Below are 18,586 nucleotides of genomic sequence, written 5' to 3'. Positions count from 1 at the left end.
AAACTGTTCATTGCTTTTTTGGTAATGTTTTGTACTTGGGTTTTAGAGCTGAGATTATCAGAAATGATCACGCCAAGGTATTTCTTTTCAGTTACTGTTCTGAGAACGCCGTTACCAGTACCGTAAGAGAAATTAAGTTTTGTTTTCTTTTCTGTGACAGACATCACTACAGTTTTTTCCATATTGATTGCCATTTGCCATGTATTGCACCACTTTAGGACGTTGCCCAAAGCTGTGTTTAACCTTATTTGGTCTGCATGAGTGTTTATTTTTTGGTATAGCACGCAGTCATCCGCAGAGACGCACCTTCACATCAACGTGGTATGTTATGTCGTTTATGTATAAAATTAATAAAAAGGGTGCTAGCACAGAGCCCTGCGGCACGCCAGAAATGACCGGAACGATATCAGAAGCATGGTCATTGTATTGCACATATTGTCGGCGTTCCGATAAGTAGCTGGCTATCCACCTTGTAACGGGACCATCGCCAAGTATTTTGTTTATTTGAAATTCAGTTTAGCATGTGCCACGCGATCAAAAGCCCTTGAGTAATCAAAAAAAATTATATCAGTTTGGCTTTGATGATTGATTCCCTCTGCGAGGTCATGAAAGATTTCTGCCAGTTGGGTAACAGTGGACAACCCTGCTCTGAAGCCATGCTTGACCGGGCACTCGAGAGCGTCTTGGCAGGAACTTTGATCAAGTGCTTCAGGTTTGTTGACGACTACCTGGTAGTTATCCGCTCTTAAAACAGTTCCAAAGATATTGGAGATATTCTCGCAGCCTTTGATAAAGAAGGGATGAGTCTCAGATTTACTCATGAACTGCCCAGTAATAATGAAATTCAATTTTTGGATTTGCAGTTAAGATTAACAGCGCAACATATTTGTTGGCAATATAACCCCAGGACAAGCAAACCAATTCTAAATTACGCCTCGGCACACTCAAAACTTGTGAAAAGAGGAATAGCTATGAAGTGTTTGGGGTCCGCACTCAGAAAGTCATGCCACCACCTCGCCAATCTGAGCTTTTCGCAGCAAGTCAATCGTCTAGAGATGGCCGGTTTTCCTAAATCTATTATCGTGTCAATATGTGAAGGGCTAGCGAAGAAAATTGAAAAAAGGGGATGCACCCCAAACACAGATCGAAAAAGTTAAAAAGTACGCAGTCATCCTTTACGTACATCAGATGGGGCATGGATTAAAAAAGACAGCCATGAAATATGGTGTTCAAGTGGTTTTTTCAGCAAAGAACTCGTTAAACAAGATTTGCAATCTTGTCAATAGACCGAAACAGGCGTCCAAAGCTACATGCCGCGTAAAACACTGGGGGCAGCTAGTGGTATGCTTGGTGGGTGTGGTCTACATCATTCCACTGTCATGCGGCAAAATGTACTTTGGGCAGACGGGCGCTGCCTTAACATCCGCCTTAGGGAGCACCAAGGTGCGATCAGGAATGAAACAGGTTCTAATCTGGCCGCTCATTTTAGAGTTTGCGCATGCAAACGCATGTTTAAACAAACGGAAATATTGTATAAAAATAAGCATCAAATTAACCGCGAGACTGTAGAAGCCTACTACATGCATGTGAACTCAGGCGCATGCGTCAGCCAGACTTCTATCACTCAGCACGATAAAGAAACTGAATTTTTGAATGGCAAGATAAACTAACACCCTTGTAAACGTCACTTTACACGTGTTTACATTTTCTACATTATTATAGTCCGTTGCTTGAAATAATAAACCAGTTGTTAGTGTGCGCTCGTATTGTGTACTTCCTCTCGTCTTTCGTCCGGGTTGCGCTGCCCACCCACAAAAAATTATGGGGATTTTACGTGCCAAAACCACTTCCTGATTATGAGGCACGCCGTAGTGGAGGACTCCGGAAATTTCGACCACCTGGGGTTCTTTAACGTGCACCTAAATCTAAGTACACGGGTGTTTTCGCATTTCGCCCCCATCGAAATGCAGCCGCCATGGCCGGGATTCGATCCCGCGACCTCGCGCTCAGCAGCCTAACACCATAGCCACTGAGCAACCGCGGCGGGTAAGCCCACCCGTAGGAACATGTCCAGGACAGTGCTTGTCCAGCGTGGCTTGCGGGCCAAGCCGTGGGCGACTGACAGAATGAGGACATCTGTCACGTCGGACCAAGTGGAATTCAAGCCGCGAGGATTAGGCATGTTGCGGTTGACTGCCACACTTACATGCTCTCTCGCGAGTTAATCGCCTTCTTGAACCCTCCGCGACCTCCACCCATTGCTTGTGTCCTCAGAGGACAGGCGTGAAACTTAAGTATGCGTCTGCTCGACCGCACCGTGAAAGAAAGTCGTACCGGGGATTGTATTTTTCCTATCCTGTTTAGTTGTTCCTCTGCACTGTTTCTTGCTTGATGCAATCCGTGAATGCATGTTCACAAAGTTGTTCCTTGTACGTCGTTTCTGTTTCTTTTCTTTCTGTTGGTTGGCGTGCCTCTGTATATGTGCTTGGAGTGCGCCTCGCTTTGTTGTTTCTCGGTTTGCAGCTTCTTTTCGGGCCGTATTTGTCTTATTCATCGCAACATATTTCTTTCTGTTCCCACTCGTGCCTGAAGCCTGGAGTGTAGGCCCGACACCAAATAAAATAACACTGCTCGGCATGTTCTTCTTGACGCTCCTTGTAGTAGGTTTATTTTCTTGTTCACTTGCATTCCCTGTTTACACTTTGTACGATTTTCCTGATATGTTGTTTTTTGTTATCGTTCATTTACCGTTTCCCTGCCCCCAAAATTTCTGTTGTTTTTAAGCTTCTTTCATTCTTTATTTGCAGGAGTTGGGGAGCTGTGCTCCTAGCGGCGTTCCTCTTGCTGCTAGACTCGCTGGCAGATGGCAGGAGACACGTAAGTTGCCAAAGGACAGCCTGTTGATCTACCCATCTATCTATCTACAACAGATATACGCCTTCAAGCGCATAATTTTTGAAATAAAACAAATCATCTTGATTCCTTGCCCTTCCTCCAAGGGGTTTGGCGTGTCGGCTCAGTCGCTTTTTCGCCAAGCTAGATGGACTGATCCTGGAGACAAACAGTAACATGGGCCGCTATTTTGTGGCGGTGTCTTTCCCGATGGTAATGTCTTATCTCGCTTGGTCAGTGGCCAGAGCATCGCTCCGCCTGCATTATCAACGGGATCGGCCGGCCGTGAGCGGTGCATGATAAGACTGGCATAGAATCGAGAGGTAGGCATCGCTACAAGATTACTGCCCTGGGCTGATCCCGGAGAGTGGGCCTCTGATTGGTCGTCTCGGACTGTCCAGGGCTGTAAGACACCCTATATATATATATATATATATATATGCGCATCTCATTGGCTGAAAGCACTGCCTCGGGCAGTGCTGGGGCTGACAGGCCCGGATAGCTCCAAAAGCCTAGTGTGATCCGCAGTTGCGTGAGTTACGTGGTAGGATTAGTGCATATATAACCGACCACTCTATTCCAGTCCGTGTTCGTTTACAGGTTGTTTACAGCGTGTGACAAATATCATCATCATGAGCAGCCTATTTTATGTCCACTGTGGGACGAAAGCCTCTGCCTGCGATCTCCAATTGCCCATGTGAAGGCCTTGGGTTAATTGTATATATCATCAGGAAGGTTGCGGCCGAACACATCACCAGGGAAGCGAATTCCTGTACTGGAGGGAATGTCTTTGTTCAAGTTTAGTGGGCCTTCCTAATTTGATTGTACCTGTATTAGTATAGCCCCACTCGCTCTCGGCATCTTTCGCAGGTGTCAGGCATCATTCCAAGCCTGCAGATGGAGTGATGCCTGCGTAACCAAGTGCTGTCCGGCATACAATTTTGTCGCGGTAGGTTTTAGTGTCTTCTGCCACCGTGCTGAGCGCACGCTCTTCTGTCAAGGACCTGCTATGTTCCCAGCAGGTCCTTGACTTGCTGATGTCAAATTCAGATACACCATCTGTTGCAACAGTGTTGCAAAATACAATATTTATGGCTTGATTTGCTGTAGCAAAATGACGTTTATGACAATGTAATGCGTCGTGCTTTACTTACACAAATCCCCAAACCTACTTTTCCAAACGCCCACATTTTGTGGCTGTGCAAGCCTCGAGTCACTTCGGAAATGTATGGATGACGCGGCACGGATGTAGTGTTAGTCCCATTCACTCCTTGCTTCTTTTTTCTAATGTCCGAGGAAGGTCAGCCAAATGGTGGTGAGAAGTAGAGCAGAATGTGCTTTTTTAACATAAACCAGACTGAATAGTGAAGCGGGCTTGGATCCGTGCTGTTTAAGAACCTTTCTAAAGTGGAAATGAAATCAGGGAGGGTTTCTTGTGCAACATTGTCGCGCCACCTTCGACTTGTGAACCGGAGTGGAATCCTGCTGATGCGTCCACCGACGGTTCCCAAAGTGTGGCTTGGCCCAAGACAGGACATCCTTCTTCAGGACAGCTAACATATAACTTGCACTGTTCACGCTGCCTGCCTGTTCAAAGAAAGCCAGCGGCGTCTTTCCATCAGAGGTGATTGTCCACCCCCCCCCCCCCAAAAAAAATATCACTGAATGAGGGTGAGACACTCTTCAGGCAATTGTTCCACTGACGTTGGCTTGTTTTGGGGCTTCCTGCAAGTACACCACCGTTTGCTGGTCTACTCGCCGTGGTTGCTTGGTTGCTATGGTGTTGGCCTGCCAAGCACGAGGTTGCGCGATCGAATCCTGGCCATGGCGGCCGCATATTAAAAGGGGGCGAAATGCGAAAACACCCATGTACTTAGATTTAGAGTGCCTACCAACCAGGAAAACCGGGAATTCTCAGGGATTTTGAGTAGTCTGGACTGGATTGTAAAACTTTATTTGTCCAACAGATGTAGGGAAGGCTTTAAGCCTTCCCACCTAGACGACGACCAGTACTCCTTGGACCCTAGCCGCGGTTTCGGCCAGTCGGACGGTCTTCAGTTGAATCTCCGGATTGGAGCTGAGTATTAAGGTCTCCCATTGTTAGAAAGACTTTATTCTTCCCTCAGAGGGAGCCTGTGGGCATTCCCACAGAATGTGATTAAGATTAGCCCTGGCTTTACATAGCTTACACTGGCTGGAGTACTGACCCGGGTAGTAGAGGCTGCACGACACCGACGCCAAGTGGAGGCCTGGCTCTTGTTTAAGGATATATCAGCCGGAGGATATTTAACCGGCCCTAGTCTGTAGTGTTCTGTGATCTCTCTGTAACACGCTAAGCGGTCCCGCCCCGTGAAGCCTTCGGCTAGCCCACCAGCTCGGAATATAAGTCCTCGAGCTAATTCGTGGGCCACCTCGTTCCCAGCGAGGGAGGCGTGCGCAGGTGCCCAGATTATTTCAATTTTCCTGTTATCTCTGCAGGTCTGCAGGATTCTGTTGGCTTTGGGAAAAATTCTGCCTCTGGCAAAGTTCATCACCGCAACCTTAGAGTCGCTGAATATAATTTTGGCTGAAGTACTTGCAATTGCAAGTGCTATGGCAGATTCTTCTCCAATCCTAGAGCAATCCGTTGGAACTGTGCCACTGGCTATCAATCTTGATTCAGCGCTCGCTACAGCTAGGGCCATGCGGCCGTTGCCATAGTCTGCAGCATCAACGTAGAGCACGTCCTTCGAGTTTTTGAAACGCTTCTCAAGAGCCTCGTTCCGTTTCTCTCTGCGTTCCTTGTGATGGATTGGGTGAATGTTTTGAGGTAGTGGTGGGATAAGCGTGCGGAACTGACTAATTGAGTAGTCTGGAAAAACTCTGGGAAAACTCAGGGAATTTGTGCCTCCATCATGGAAAATTACCTCTAATTTTATTTATGGGGTCGAAACTGGCGGTAATGATGTCTCGAGTAACAGACAGGAATTGCAATGAATCGTCTTTGATTGTCTGTCGTCGGCTGGATTAGTTGCCAGTGTACAGTCAATGACCGTCTTTCTGGATTCTCGATAATTTGGACGGCTTCGCGGCACCACCACGTACCCCATAGAGTCAACGTATCAGAACGCCCGAAATTTCGGATGCAAGAACTCTTCGCCGTCCGATTTTCTGGTCATTTTGCTATGACCGCAGGTCCGAAACAGCATTAGTCAAAGCCACCACCACTGCAATTTTGATTACCTCGCTGCCTCGAACCGGTGCCTTCGCACGCAGATCCGCAGAAAGCCATAGCCACCACCAGCTGCTTCGACGTTCGCTATGAAGCTTCTTGCCTTTGGGTGCCGTATTTTTTATTAAGAATTTTCTGCTGTGAGCAACGGCGCGCACTCCGCCTTTGTTGTCCTCGCGATTGGCTTAGAAGCTTGGAAAGCACAATGCGTTGCATAATGCCAGTTTCCGAAAGTCAGCTTCATACAGAAATATTACTTGGTGAAGCATACGCAAAAGTATTGCAATGAAGCATAACAAGCGTGGGAAGGAACTATTGCCGCGGGACACAGTATGTATTCCTTAACTGCAAATGCGTGCACCCGGTATTTCCCGTCGCAGGACGAGCACCGATATGCCTAATACATGTGCCGACAGGCGTTCAGAGCGTTTTCGAAATTGCCTGTGGCGGTTTGAGCCCTTAAGGGCAGTAAATGGCATGTATTTACTTTTTCCAACTCTCCGATTTTTCGGATCTTTTCGCGGCCCCTAGGGAGTTCGAAAAATTGGACGCGGACTATGCAGCTGACCAAGAAGATGCTTCAAAGGGTCCGTGGGGCAAACGAGTGGCGGAAGGACAAGAACAGAAATTACCTATGCATTGAGGATTGAACGGGAAAGGAAGCGTGCTGCCGCCGTTTTGAATGAGCTTGAGCTAAAAAGAAAAAGTCTTGGCTGATGCCGAGATGCAAGTGTCCCTCATCCAAACAAAAATAAACTCTTTGAAGCAGCGAAACACAACAACGAGGCGTCGTGCGGGGGCTGTGAGTATGTCAGGACCGTTGAGGTTGACTTACGAGCTGTTGAGAGAGAATCTCAATTGTGACAAAGTTCGGGCGTCATACCACTGAGCTTGCTATCAGTTGATAGAAATAGCTCATATTCGAAAATATTTGCTTTTGTATGCATTTTCTTTTTTATTCGTATTTGAGAATGTTCGATTCGATTTGGAAATTTTTTCGAAGACATTTTATTTGCTGTGCGTTTTACTAACCCCTCCCTTTTATTCTCTTCTTGAATAACATGGACACTACTCCTTAGTATTCAAATTTGATTCAGTCGTTCTGTTTTTATGCTTACTAGAGAGTGACCACATCGGGTGATATGGTTTCAGTTCGTCTTGACATAAAACAGTTCGGAATCACTCAGGGAAAACCTGGAAAACTCAGGGAATTTCGAAATGTCAACTTGGTAGACACCCTGTAATTCTATGATGAAACTGTTTGCTATAAAGTCAACCAGTGCTCATACCTTGCACATGAATGTCATCTTACAGCCCAGTTTGTCCAATGCTGAATTGGTTGGAACACATGATCGTCAAAGCTGTATAACTTAAGGCTTTTTAGTGTACAGCATGTGACAGTCGCCATAAACGCAGTGTGTGGTGAAGTAAGTTTACTGCCATAGACAAATAAAATTTGAAAAAAGTTTGAGCTAACTAGAATGCATCCATTCATCTCTGCTTTCACTACTTAATATGACAGCAGTATGATTTTGGCTTGTACACTGTGAGGTTGGGACCCTACAACAATCTAGGCAACTGCACTCTTCAAAACTGTACCCTCAGTTGATTACTTGGGAGAGGTGCTCTGATTTGTACCTTGCGATAGTTTGTAGAATACCATGACATTTAGTGTCAGGAAGTCACAGCAGAAGCATGGGGTTTAGTTTGCAAAAGAAGGCTTAGGATGTGGAACTCCGTTTCAGTGCATCGCTTCTTCAATAACTTCACAGCATGAAGAATTTCTGCATGTGCCTATGTCGTTTTCATGGTCAGCAATGTGCGGTCTTTTTTTCTTTCTGTGATGCCTGGTTGTTGCACCATATTTTATCAAACAAGAACTTTCTTTGCAATTCGTTACACATCGTCTTCTTCCTTGACGTGCAGAAAGCTAACAGCTGCAGGCCGCGAGACTGTGCTTATGCCGTCCGCTACTGCTGCTTTCTCACTAACTCGAACAAGCTACAAGCTTTGCGTTATCAATATTACAACTCTACGCTCGATCGGTCTGTGACATTCCTGAAACATTACATATGCTTGTAGTACTTGTGCTTATGTTGTGCCAAAACAGGCATCAATTTCACAAACTATGGAGGCCAGCAGATTTCCAGAATCACCATTGTTAAAATGGTGATTACTGGGCAGCGTTCTTGCTTGCTCTTGCATTGTGCTTGTTTTCGTGAGTTTAATATAATGGCAAGGAATGCAAGAAACCAAGGACAATGCACCAGCTGCACATTAACCAGAATTTTAGCAACATGTTGGCAGCAATGTCTGTCGCAGTGCTCATTGCAGGAAAGCCATCCTGAAACTTTTCTAAACAACTCATTCAATGCAGAGGAATGAGAAGTACACACTGTGCTGGTGTACGCTCTGAAGATTAGGGAATAGTAAGGCACAGAGGTAAACACAAAGGAGGGCTCTAGCAACTGACATTCATTGAAAATTCCTGTTTTTTTATATGTATGTGCTTACAGTCGCGTGTAATATGAGTTGCAACACCCTTGTTCGTGGTCGAAGGGGCTCCAGGGCTGTGTGGTGGCTCCGACATGTGAAATAGCGGTTTAATAAATACCGCTAATTGAAGCCGTGTTTAGGTCTGGAACTTACCCTGTGAGTGCGTAGCCTTGAAGTCCCTTTGATCATGGGCAATGGTGTTGCAGGTCATATATTACACGTCACTGTACATCATTGTATGATGCCATATGGTGCAACCTATCCATCTTACTGACAAGTTAAAAAGTCAATTTCTTTTTGCAAAAACAAAACTGATGGTGTACTCATACACTTGGCCCCTTTGCTGATGAAGGCTTTCACCTCTATGACATCACGCGCACATTTATCCTTTTGGTAGCTCATTATGCGCCATTTTGGAAATATAAGTGATAATCTCCAGTCATTGCAATGTGTTTTTCTTTATCCGTTTGTCTTGCTCTGGTTCTTGTAATCAATGCACAGCCCAGCACAGTATACATTTCCAACTCGGTCAAGAAGCAGCACTCTTAAGAAAGTGCAGGAATCACTTGGACAAGGTTTGCTTAAAGCGCGAAGTCTTCTTTCTGGAGACTTGGGTGTCTTTCCTCTGTAGCTTATTAGTACTCTTGTGTGGAAAGAACTTTCGTTTTTGTTCCTATGATGATTGGTGAGAATGGATTTTCCGTGCAGCTTCTGTACCTGGAGAAGAACCAGGGTATCACGTATGAATACTCAGTGCCTCACGGTGTCAGTCGGCGGCAGCCGGACATGTACAGCTGGAACTCGGGAGACTTCGGAGAATGCTCACAGACCTGCGGGGGAGGTGCGTGAATATTTTTTCATCAAGTGCACAGCTGCTCCTTCTCGCAATGTTTGTGTTTAATGTATGCACGCAGCTTACATGCTAACATAATCTCTCAATGGCAGTTCACCTATCTTGATAAGTTTTGGGGTGTGCAAATATCTGAAACTTAAGAATAGCAATCCCTTATCCTTCTATTCAATTTGTTTTTTGAATCAAATAGTAACTGTTCATTATTACGAATATTTTTGTAATAGTTCTCAAACGTTTTAAATAATCGCCTGTGCCCAATTAAACATGATATTGCAACAAAACGGTGGCAAATGTAGTCCCAGTATGGCCACAGTTGACTTACGACATGAGGAGCTCCTTAGTGGTGCATGGTATGTTGCTCAGGAAGCCACACACTTCCAGATAAAGCGAAATTCTTTGTGCTCAACTAAATGTCCTGAGTGCGTGAATACTGTCTTCTTCCAAAACATGCAATAACTAGCTCACCTAGTAACGTCATTATGGGCTGGCGTCTTTTAATTGCCCTTTGCGGTCTGCTTTGTCAGGTGCTCAGACCCGCCTCGTCTACTGTACGAGTGCAACCACATTTGAAAAGGTGTCTGACGACCTCTGCAACCCGACAATCAAGCCCCAAGCCACCAGGATCTGCAACCCAGAACCGTGCCCTGCAACGTGAGTTTAATACAGCCATTATAACAGCAGTTAAAAGCTTGAAACGTAGTTTTGCTACATGATTCCATCGATTGAATAATGCTTTACATTACGCCATTGTTAGCATGCCACTGCCATCGTCTTCCTGTCAGTGTCGGGTCACTACCTCATTTCCAGCTTCACCCGTGCCACCACCCCTTAAGTCACGAATTTAGGCTAAGTATTCCTAAGGCCTCCAAGTTTACATGTCTAGTTAAATTATATGTCTATCTAGTTGCAATTTTTGTAAATACACTGCACAACCTTTGCAGAAAAAATGAACAGTTTGGACCTGTAGCCTGAATAAAAGGTCACATCAGGCCAATCGTCATAATTAAAGAAAGAACTGTTAATTGTGTATACTAACCTCTCATAGATGATGCATTACATAAAAAGACTATTTGATATGAAAAGCATGAAAAGACAAAGACTATTTGTTATAACTAAGTACATCGGTTATTACTGAGTTTGGGGCCTTCTAATGCAAGAAATAACACTAATTAACAGCAGTCATACAAAGCAAAACTTCAGACTTGTCATCAAACCTTGTTATGTACTTCATAAAGTGCAATTTTTCCTTACACTTTATATTAAGCTTAGAAGCCTGGAATCATGGTTGAGCTTTTATGACTTCGTGACGTAGCTTAGAGATAAACAAAAACAAAAAGACGTGGGCACAAGTGAAGATGAGCGCTGACTTCAAGTTGAAACTTGTTGCACACAAGAAAGGAAAGTGAAAACAATAACGAAGAGTATGCATCTGCTATTTGTTATTACATTCATTATTATTGTAATAACATTCATAACAACATCAGATGTTATAACATTCGTTATTAGAGTCACAGACGGTAGGGTTCAGTGGTTACATCAGATTGTTTCTTCAGATTAGCTTCACTGTTGGGCAGAGTCAGCGATATTAATTGGCTAACACACGTGTCATGATTTCTCCGAATCAGGAAAGTTTCCACTATCGCTCTCGTTAGCTTATCAGCATGCTTATAGACAAATAAGGCATCTGATAAAACTGGTTGACACCCACATTCACAGCAGTGGAACGCAAGGGCAGAACAGGCTGTCCCCTTGAGCGAGCTGTGGGGCTCTGTGAGCCGAATGTTTATGCACTGGCCGATTTTCCCGGTAAGGTGCCTCCAGCAGACGAAAGGGATATCACATATACCACACCACATCTGCCGGGAACAAAATGAATTCCATGTTTAGTGGAACACTGACATCTGTTATATACTACTATGTGACTTCCCGTTTGTTTATTGAAGGCGTTACATTGGGCAAATGGGCCGGTGCATAAACATTCGGCTCGGAGAGCCGCACGGTTCGCTCAAGGGGACAGCCTGTTCTGCTTTTGCGTTGCACTGCTGTCAATGTGGGTGTCACTCAGTTTTATCAGATGCCTTATTTGTCTGTAAGCACACTGACAAACGAACGAGAGAGATGGTAGTGGAAGCTTTTCTTATTCAGTGAAATGGTGACACGTGCATTAGCCAACTCTCTGTTGCTGTAACTTCTTTGAGCACAAGCATGATTATCATCACAATGTAATATGCTACGAAAAGTTCACATGCCACTGCATGCATCCTGGGCCAGTGGCTACAGTTTCATTACATTATGGGTATTAAATGTGCGCACCTTGTGGTTTGTTAACCGCCTTAAAGCACTAAGACATTTAGAAAATGGTGCACCACAACTATCGTTAGGGGGAAAAAGGGCATGTGTATGGAAGGGAGAAGACGACAAGCACATGCACAGGTGCTTGTGTGCTTGTGTGTGCATGTACGTCACATGCTTACACCTTCGTTTTGTATGTGTTAGCTTTTGTGCCAAAGCAATAATGCTTGGCAGACAGTAACAACTGACCTCACAAGTCCTTCTGCAATTAGGAGGGTATTCATTTTTGATGAGCTGAACTAACACTTTAAATAAAGTACACCCTGAGTAGAGAAGGATAAGGTAATCCAAGAGGTGAGACGGTCCCCTCCGAGTGGTGCTGGTTAACAGTCCCAGGGCTAGGCCTATACTAATATATGTATACAGATGCGACACCCAATAAAGTGAACAGGGGTATAGCCCTGGTAGCAGCTCAATTGGTAGAGTATTGCACATGCCATGCAAATTTTGTGGGTTTGGCTCGCACCGGCGGCAAGTTGTCTTTTCGTTCCCTTTCCTTTTCATTTTTGTTTTTTAAGAATGTGAAGCTTATCGCAAATTTAAACCTCCTTCATGTTTAATTGCTTTTGTACATTTCAAATAAACAAGGAAAGTTAATTTCCCATAGGCTTTTTCCGCTTCATTTTCTGTTGTCTTCACAGAGCTATCTCAACTACTCAGATAATTTCATACCTTTGTTGAAAACAAGTCTTCATTGTTTTTCCTGAACAATGCAGGTGGTACGTTGGGGAGTGGGAAGACTGTTCGAAGTCTTGCGGCAATGGCACGCAGGAGCGGTTGGTGTTCTGCCAGCGGCACACCGAGGTTGGCCACGTACTGACCGCTGACTCGGATTGCAAATCCTCGGGGCCCAAACCAGAACGGCTGCAGGAGTGCAGCTCCGATGCCGAGTGTGCCTCCTGGAAAGCGGGCAAGTGGACGGAGGCAAGTCTGACCAACCACTACCACTGATGGCACTTCTGGCTAGTTATTTGAGAGCATTGTAACAGCGCTCTAGCGGTCATGTAAAGCAGCACTGGAGCTTTAATTGCCAAAAAAGGCTTTAGTACTGATACAGTATGCTTATTTTCACTATAGAGCTTTGTTACTTTGTGAAGTTACCTTTGAAGCTTCACTCGATTGCTCAGAAATGATGAGTTGAATCTGCGTTAACTATACCGAGCTAGCCGAATATTTTATACATTATCATCCTCAAGGACTTCGTATTTTAAGTTTTAGCCCCTTGAAGGATCCTGACAGCCTCAGATCATCACCAATCGTCGCTTCTCGGCTTGTGACGAGCCCTCTTTGTTGTGGGTGTTTTGCCACCTTCTGAATGGCTTGTTGTATGCAGAGGAAACTGTGTCTTTCTTATTTACTATGTAGATTCTATTACACTCTATCATCATTGTTCTCATTGAATTAGATTCTGCATAGCAAATCGCAGTCATTTTTTCGTGTTTGTTATAATCACGTTATTGAAGCAAATCACTTAAAGAAAATTACATTACAGTTCTTGTCAGTTGAAGTGCAGCAATGATAGATGATTTCTGCTGTAGTTGCTGTTATGCATGCTTCCTGTTTGATGTACAGTGTGGTCCGCTTTTAAAGGAAATGTGTGGTTAGTATTCCGGTATTTATTGTTGCTCACTATGGCATGAATGACCAGAGTAATTTTTTGTAAATGAGTGTTCGATGGATCATATCTACCACTTCATTCCTATAAAGACGAAGAGATAATATAGTTGTGTCAGCTCTATTGCACTTGACTTCCCTTAATTTGACCCTCACCAGATCGAAGGCCTAGTTATCCGGCAGGTTAACTTAAACCGCATGCGCAAGGAGCGTCAAAACACACTGATGATTCATTAGGCAGTATTTGCGTGATTCTGACCCGCCCCCAAATCAAACGTGCACCCGCTTTCTATGTGTCCAAGGTAGAAAACTAATACAGAAACGACATTAACACTACTAAACAAAGTAGAAATGCAACATGTACCTGGTATTTTAGCAAAAAAAAGGGCGATGATCTAATATGTGTTGCACAATGGAAACCAGTTTTTTTAAAGTATGGCTTCACCACATAATTTTTAAGTCAGCTTTGCTGCAGTACATCCCTATTATGCGGTAAAGCATACAAACACCGTGAGTGCAGTTTTAGTTCTGTATCCAATTGCAACCGCACAGGCATTTGCTCGGCTCAATTTTCCTGCAAAAAGAACAGAAAGATGTCCCTTAGAATTGCCTAAGTACCATTACTGGACATTGTAAGCTATTGTTATTGCTTGATGATCTTCCTAGGGCAGGCTGAAAACAGGCATTTTCGATGAGAGATGACGTGTTCACTGTCCCCTGTGCTCCACCGAGGCATGCTGCCACTAAAGAGGTCGCTATTTTGGGTAATCTAGGAGACAGGCACGTGTATGCTGATTGGTCAAGTTAGTAGGAGAGAAATAACAAAAGTTTATGTCCATGGAAATGCATGAGCAGGGGCCGGGACCTTCGGTTGGGATCAAATTAGCCGAAAATTGAATGAACTGGAGTCGAATTAACGGTAGTCTCCTATACTGGTTAGGGTGTTCCCTTTAGTGATAGACCATACTGTACGACTCATTCTGCCAGAATGTAGGCATCTGCACGTGCACACTTCGATACGTTTATGACTAGTGTTGAGGCACACAAACCGAAGCCAATCGCGCGCTTGAAGTAGAATTCCAAGTCCTGTCGCTAGGGGTCATCAGTTTCTCGCTCTGTCTATAACAGTTGCAATCCGTTAATTCAATGTATTCCATCAGTGCATAGTACTTCACTGTTCTTTTAGTACATTTCTCACTGACACAAATAAGTGCAGAAAGTATGCACACAATCTTCATATTGCCATAGTACTGCAATTAAACCACGATATAACGAACTTCACTATAAAGAAATTCTCGATGTAACGAAGTGTTTAGGTTTTTATTTCTCCTTCATAGAAGACCATGTATTTATAACCTCAATATAACAAAGTGTGTTTGTATATGATTTCAATATAATGAAACTTCACTGCCGCCGCAGAGGAATGCTGAGACAATAAATGGAAATTCCGCGGACACAGATGGTCATATGATTGAATTACAAGCGGCTGTTTGCAAACGCATCTCTGAAATCGCCCGCCGCGTGACAAGAGCGACCGCTGAAGTGAAGCTGCATTATGTTCCGTATAAAGTCCAAGTGCGATAAGATCCCATTGCACCCCGGGCTCTGTGTACTTTAGGTGCAAGTGAAGGTGTGCAAGGGTAAGGCAAGAAAGATGGTGGCTGCATGGGTGAGAAAATTGAAGGAGGGGGACGGCAGCGAGTTCTCAGTAACGTGATCGAACACGCGCGAGGGGGCGAAGTGAGGGGTAAGTTGGTGCGTGTCTCGGCCCTGGCTGCGCGTGGCTGTAAGCGCGGCTGAGCGCATACGTAGCCGCTTCCGCGTGGGCACACAGTGGGCGTGCCGAGATGGTCTGGCACCACGTAAGCTGTCTTCCCGCATGTTTAATATTGGAGGTTGCGTAATCTAATGTTTTGCTGACCCTTTGGAGTGACAGGCAGAGTAAGTAAGCGTTTGCTCCCCGCTTCCTGACCTTTTCCTGATAGCGTCGTCCCAGTGTGAGCGACGCTATCAGTTGCGTGGGCGGAGTGCACGCGAAAGTGTTGCTGGCTTCGCTTAATTCGTACCGCCGATGTGAAGATCTCGTCGACGTACGTGGCATGAAACCACATCATTCGTCACTGACTTCCAAATTTATGAAAATAATTGTTTTCTTATTTGAATAGCTTGTTTTTGTTGCCCGATAATATAAAAAATTCTGCGGCCCCTTTTTATGTAAGAAAAATCGATCAAAGTCTGTACTTGTTTGCAAAAAGGAAAAATTGTATTACAACGAAATTTCTATATAACGAAGCAAATTGCCGATTTTTTTCCGACTTCGTTATAATATGCCTTAACTGTACTACAACCGTTCATGGATGGTAAACGTGCCCAAATGACATGTATTGATGGAACATACGTCACGCTTGGTCAGAAAAAGTCTGAGCAATCAAAACTTATTTTTCTTCTTCCTGTGTATGGGGTGAGTGCCCTTTTGCTATTCTATGCACATAGTATGGGCAGTTTCTCCATATTTTTCTTTGCATTTATAACAATGCCATGATTCTAAAATTACACACTCAAAAGTAAAATGTCAGAAAGTTGGTGCTAAAAAATTAACAAGCAGATTTTTTATTGAAATGTGTGATTTTTCTACCCTCACATCCTCTGACTTCGAGTGATGATTATCTGCAGTGTGACCGTCTGTGTGGAGAAGGCACTCAGATCCGCGAGGTTGTGTGCATCAAACCTCTCGGTGGTGAGAATGTGGAGGTCCTGGATGGCTCTGGTTGTGACGAATCGACAAAACCGCCCTCCAACCAAACCTGTGAGCTGCGACCCTGTGATGGCACAGATTGGGTTACTACACCGTGGTCTGGCGTGAGTATTTGCATTTTCTATTCACTCAATTGTCAAGCGTTCATTGATTTGATTTTGGTTTGGATTAATTTGATTTGATGTAATCACCCATGTTAGGAATCTATTGGGTGATACAATATAGGAGGCAAACACTGAAATGTGACCATTATCTAGTAAATGCCTGGCATAGTACGGTGAATTGGGCATCAGCCGACAGTGCTGCCTGTTCTGAGGAAATATAGTGGAAGAAAGTGATCTGAAGAAATGTTGGCGTCATGGAGGTGCCAAAAGAAAACTGCCCTGCTTTTAAGTTCATGGACAGCACATGGTTATTAGTACTGTGCAAGGCTAACTGCCATGCATGCACTTGTGTGTTCCTTGTTTTAAAGCTCACAGTAGTGCACAGGCAGCAGATCTCCAGAAAAAATGCAGATTTCAGGAGTTCTGCATGCCTGCCACACGTTCTGCTCTGCCAGAGGCTATGCCTTACCAAAAAATGTAATGTCTTGAGACAGGTCGCTGATATTTATAAATGAGAGAAAACAGATAAATTGTGGCATGATGTATAGGTTTTAAGCATAAGTATTTAGCTTGGACAGGTGCAGCGGTGGCGCAGAGGTAGAGCATCCGCCTCGCGTGCAAGAGGACCGTGGTTCGAATCCCGGCACCGCGCAATTTTCCACCGGATTAAAAAAATCTGCGTGTTCATAAAATTGTTTAGACAGGCCTGGAGTGTGGCCTGATCCCAGTGACAAGAACCAGTAACGGACTCCCTCCCTAGAGCAGGATTGGCCACCCTGGTGCAGTACTTGGCCACAACCTCCTATATGAATACAACAATAAAACCCCGTCCCTTAGTCTCCAGCAGCTGCGAAGCAACTGACCACAGCGGCGCTCAGATCTGTGACGCAGCATAAGGTGCTAAGAATCCCTGGGTCTGGACAGGCTGCCATTGGAATCTGAACCTGGCAACGTTTAATGCTAGAACGTGATCTAGTGAGGTGAGTCTAGCAGTGCTATCGGAGAAATTATGGGGCAGTAAATGGGTTGTGATAGGGCTCAGTGAAGTTAGGAGGACAAAGGAAGCATATACAGTGCTAATAAGAGGGCACTTCCTGCTACCGGGCCTTAGCGGAGAGACGAGAACTTGGAGTCGGAATCTTGATTAATAAGGATATAGCTGGTAACATACGGGAATTATGTAGCAATAACGAGAGGGTGGCAGGTATTGTTGTCACGGTGGGTGTCTACCAACCGGGGATTCTGAGGGATTTTAGTAGTCTGGAAAAACTCAAGTAAAACTCGGGTACTTTGTGCCTCTATCACGGAAGATTGCCTGTAACTTCATTGAAAGGGTCGAATGTCGCGGTAATGCTGGCTCGAGTAACAGACAGGAATCGTAATGAATCATCTTTGACGCCCTGTTGTCGGCTGGAGGAGTTGCGTACAGTCAACGACCGACTTTCCGGATGCCCAATAATTTGCACAGCTTCGCAGCACCACTACGCACCTCATAGAGTCAGTGTATCAGAACGTCTGAAATTTCGGACGCAAGAACACTTCACCGTCCGATTTTCCGGTGCCTTTTGCCATGACTGCAGGTCCAAAAGGGCATTATTCAAAGCCACCACCACTGCCGTTTTGATTGCCTCGCCACTTCGAACCGGCGCTCTCGCACGCAGATCCGCTGGCACCCATAGCAATGCTAGACGTAGCTGCTTCGACGTTGGCTATTAAGCTTCTTGCCGTTGGGTGCCATGTTTTCAATTGAAAGAATTCGCTTCTGTCAGCAATGCCACCGACTCCGCCTTTGTGGTCCTCGTGATTGGCTTAGAAGCTTGGAAAGCACGGTGCGTTGCATAATGCCTGTTCCCGAGAGTCAGCTTCGCCTTTGTACAAATGTGTTACTTGGTGAAGCACACGCATAAGTATTGCAGTGAAGCATAACAATGGTGGGAAGGGGCTGTCGCCATGAGACACAGTATGTATTCCTTAATTATACACGCGTGCACCCGGTATCTCCTGTCACAGTACGAGCACTGATATGCCTAATGCGTGTACCGACAGTTCTTCAGAGCATTTTCTAATGTGCCTGGGGTGGTTTGAGCCCTTAAGGGCAGTAAATGACATGCATTTATGTTTTCCAACTGGCCGATTTTTCGGTCATTCCCGCGGCCCCTAGAGAGTTCGAAAAATTGGACGTGGACAGTGCAACTGACCACGAAGATGCTTCAAATGGTCCGTGGGGCGAAAGGGTGGCGGAAGGAGGACAAGAAAAAGAAGGACCTACGCATTGAGGAATGAAAAGGGAAGGAAGCATGCTGCCGCTG

The 18,586-nt window shown here is 44.9% G+C and overlaps 1 protein-coding gene across 1 annotated transcript in view; it reads left to right on the top strand.

Annotated features, from left to right (window-relative positions):
* The window catches only part of LOC135915258 (papilin-like), a 348,089-nt gene that overhangs the window by 254,502 nt on the left and 75,001 nt on the right, over positions 1-18,586 (top strand). The window contains exons 42-46 of the mRNA XM_070521938.1: positions 2,808-2,877; positions 9,308-9,440; positions 9,977-10,103; positions 12,521-12,728; positions 16,092-16,277. Of these exons, the coding sequence (XP_070378039.1) occupies positions 2,808-2,877; positions 9,308-9,440; positions 9,977-10,103; positions 12,521-12,728; positions 16,092-16,277 (724 nt within the window). The remainder of the gene's footprint in view (positions 1-2,807; positions 2,878-9,307; positions 9,441-9,976; positions 10,104-12,520; positions 12,729-16,091; positions 16,278-18,586) is intronic.

This window comes from Dermacentor albipictus, chromosome 7 (assembly GCF_038994185.2).
Source record: "Dermacentor albipictus isolate Rhodes 1998 colony chromosome 7, USDA_Dalb.pri_finalv2, whole genome shotgun sequence".
Classification (NCBI taxonomy): domain Eukaryota; kingdom Metazoa; phylum Arthropoda; class Arachnida; order Ixodida; family Ixodidae; genus Dermacentor; species Dermacentor albipictus.
The sequence above is the reverse complement of the archived record's forward strand: the minus strand, read 5'-3'. Positions and strand labels throughout refer to the sequence as shown.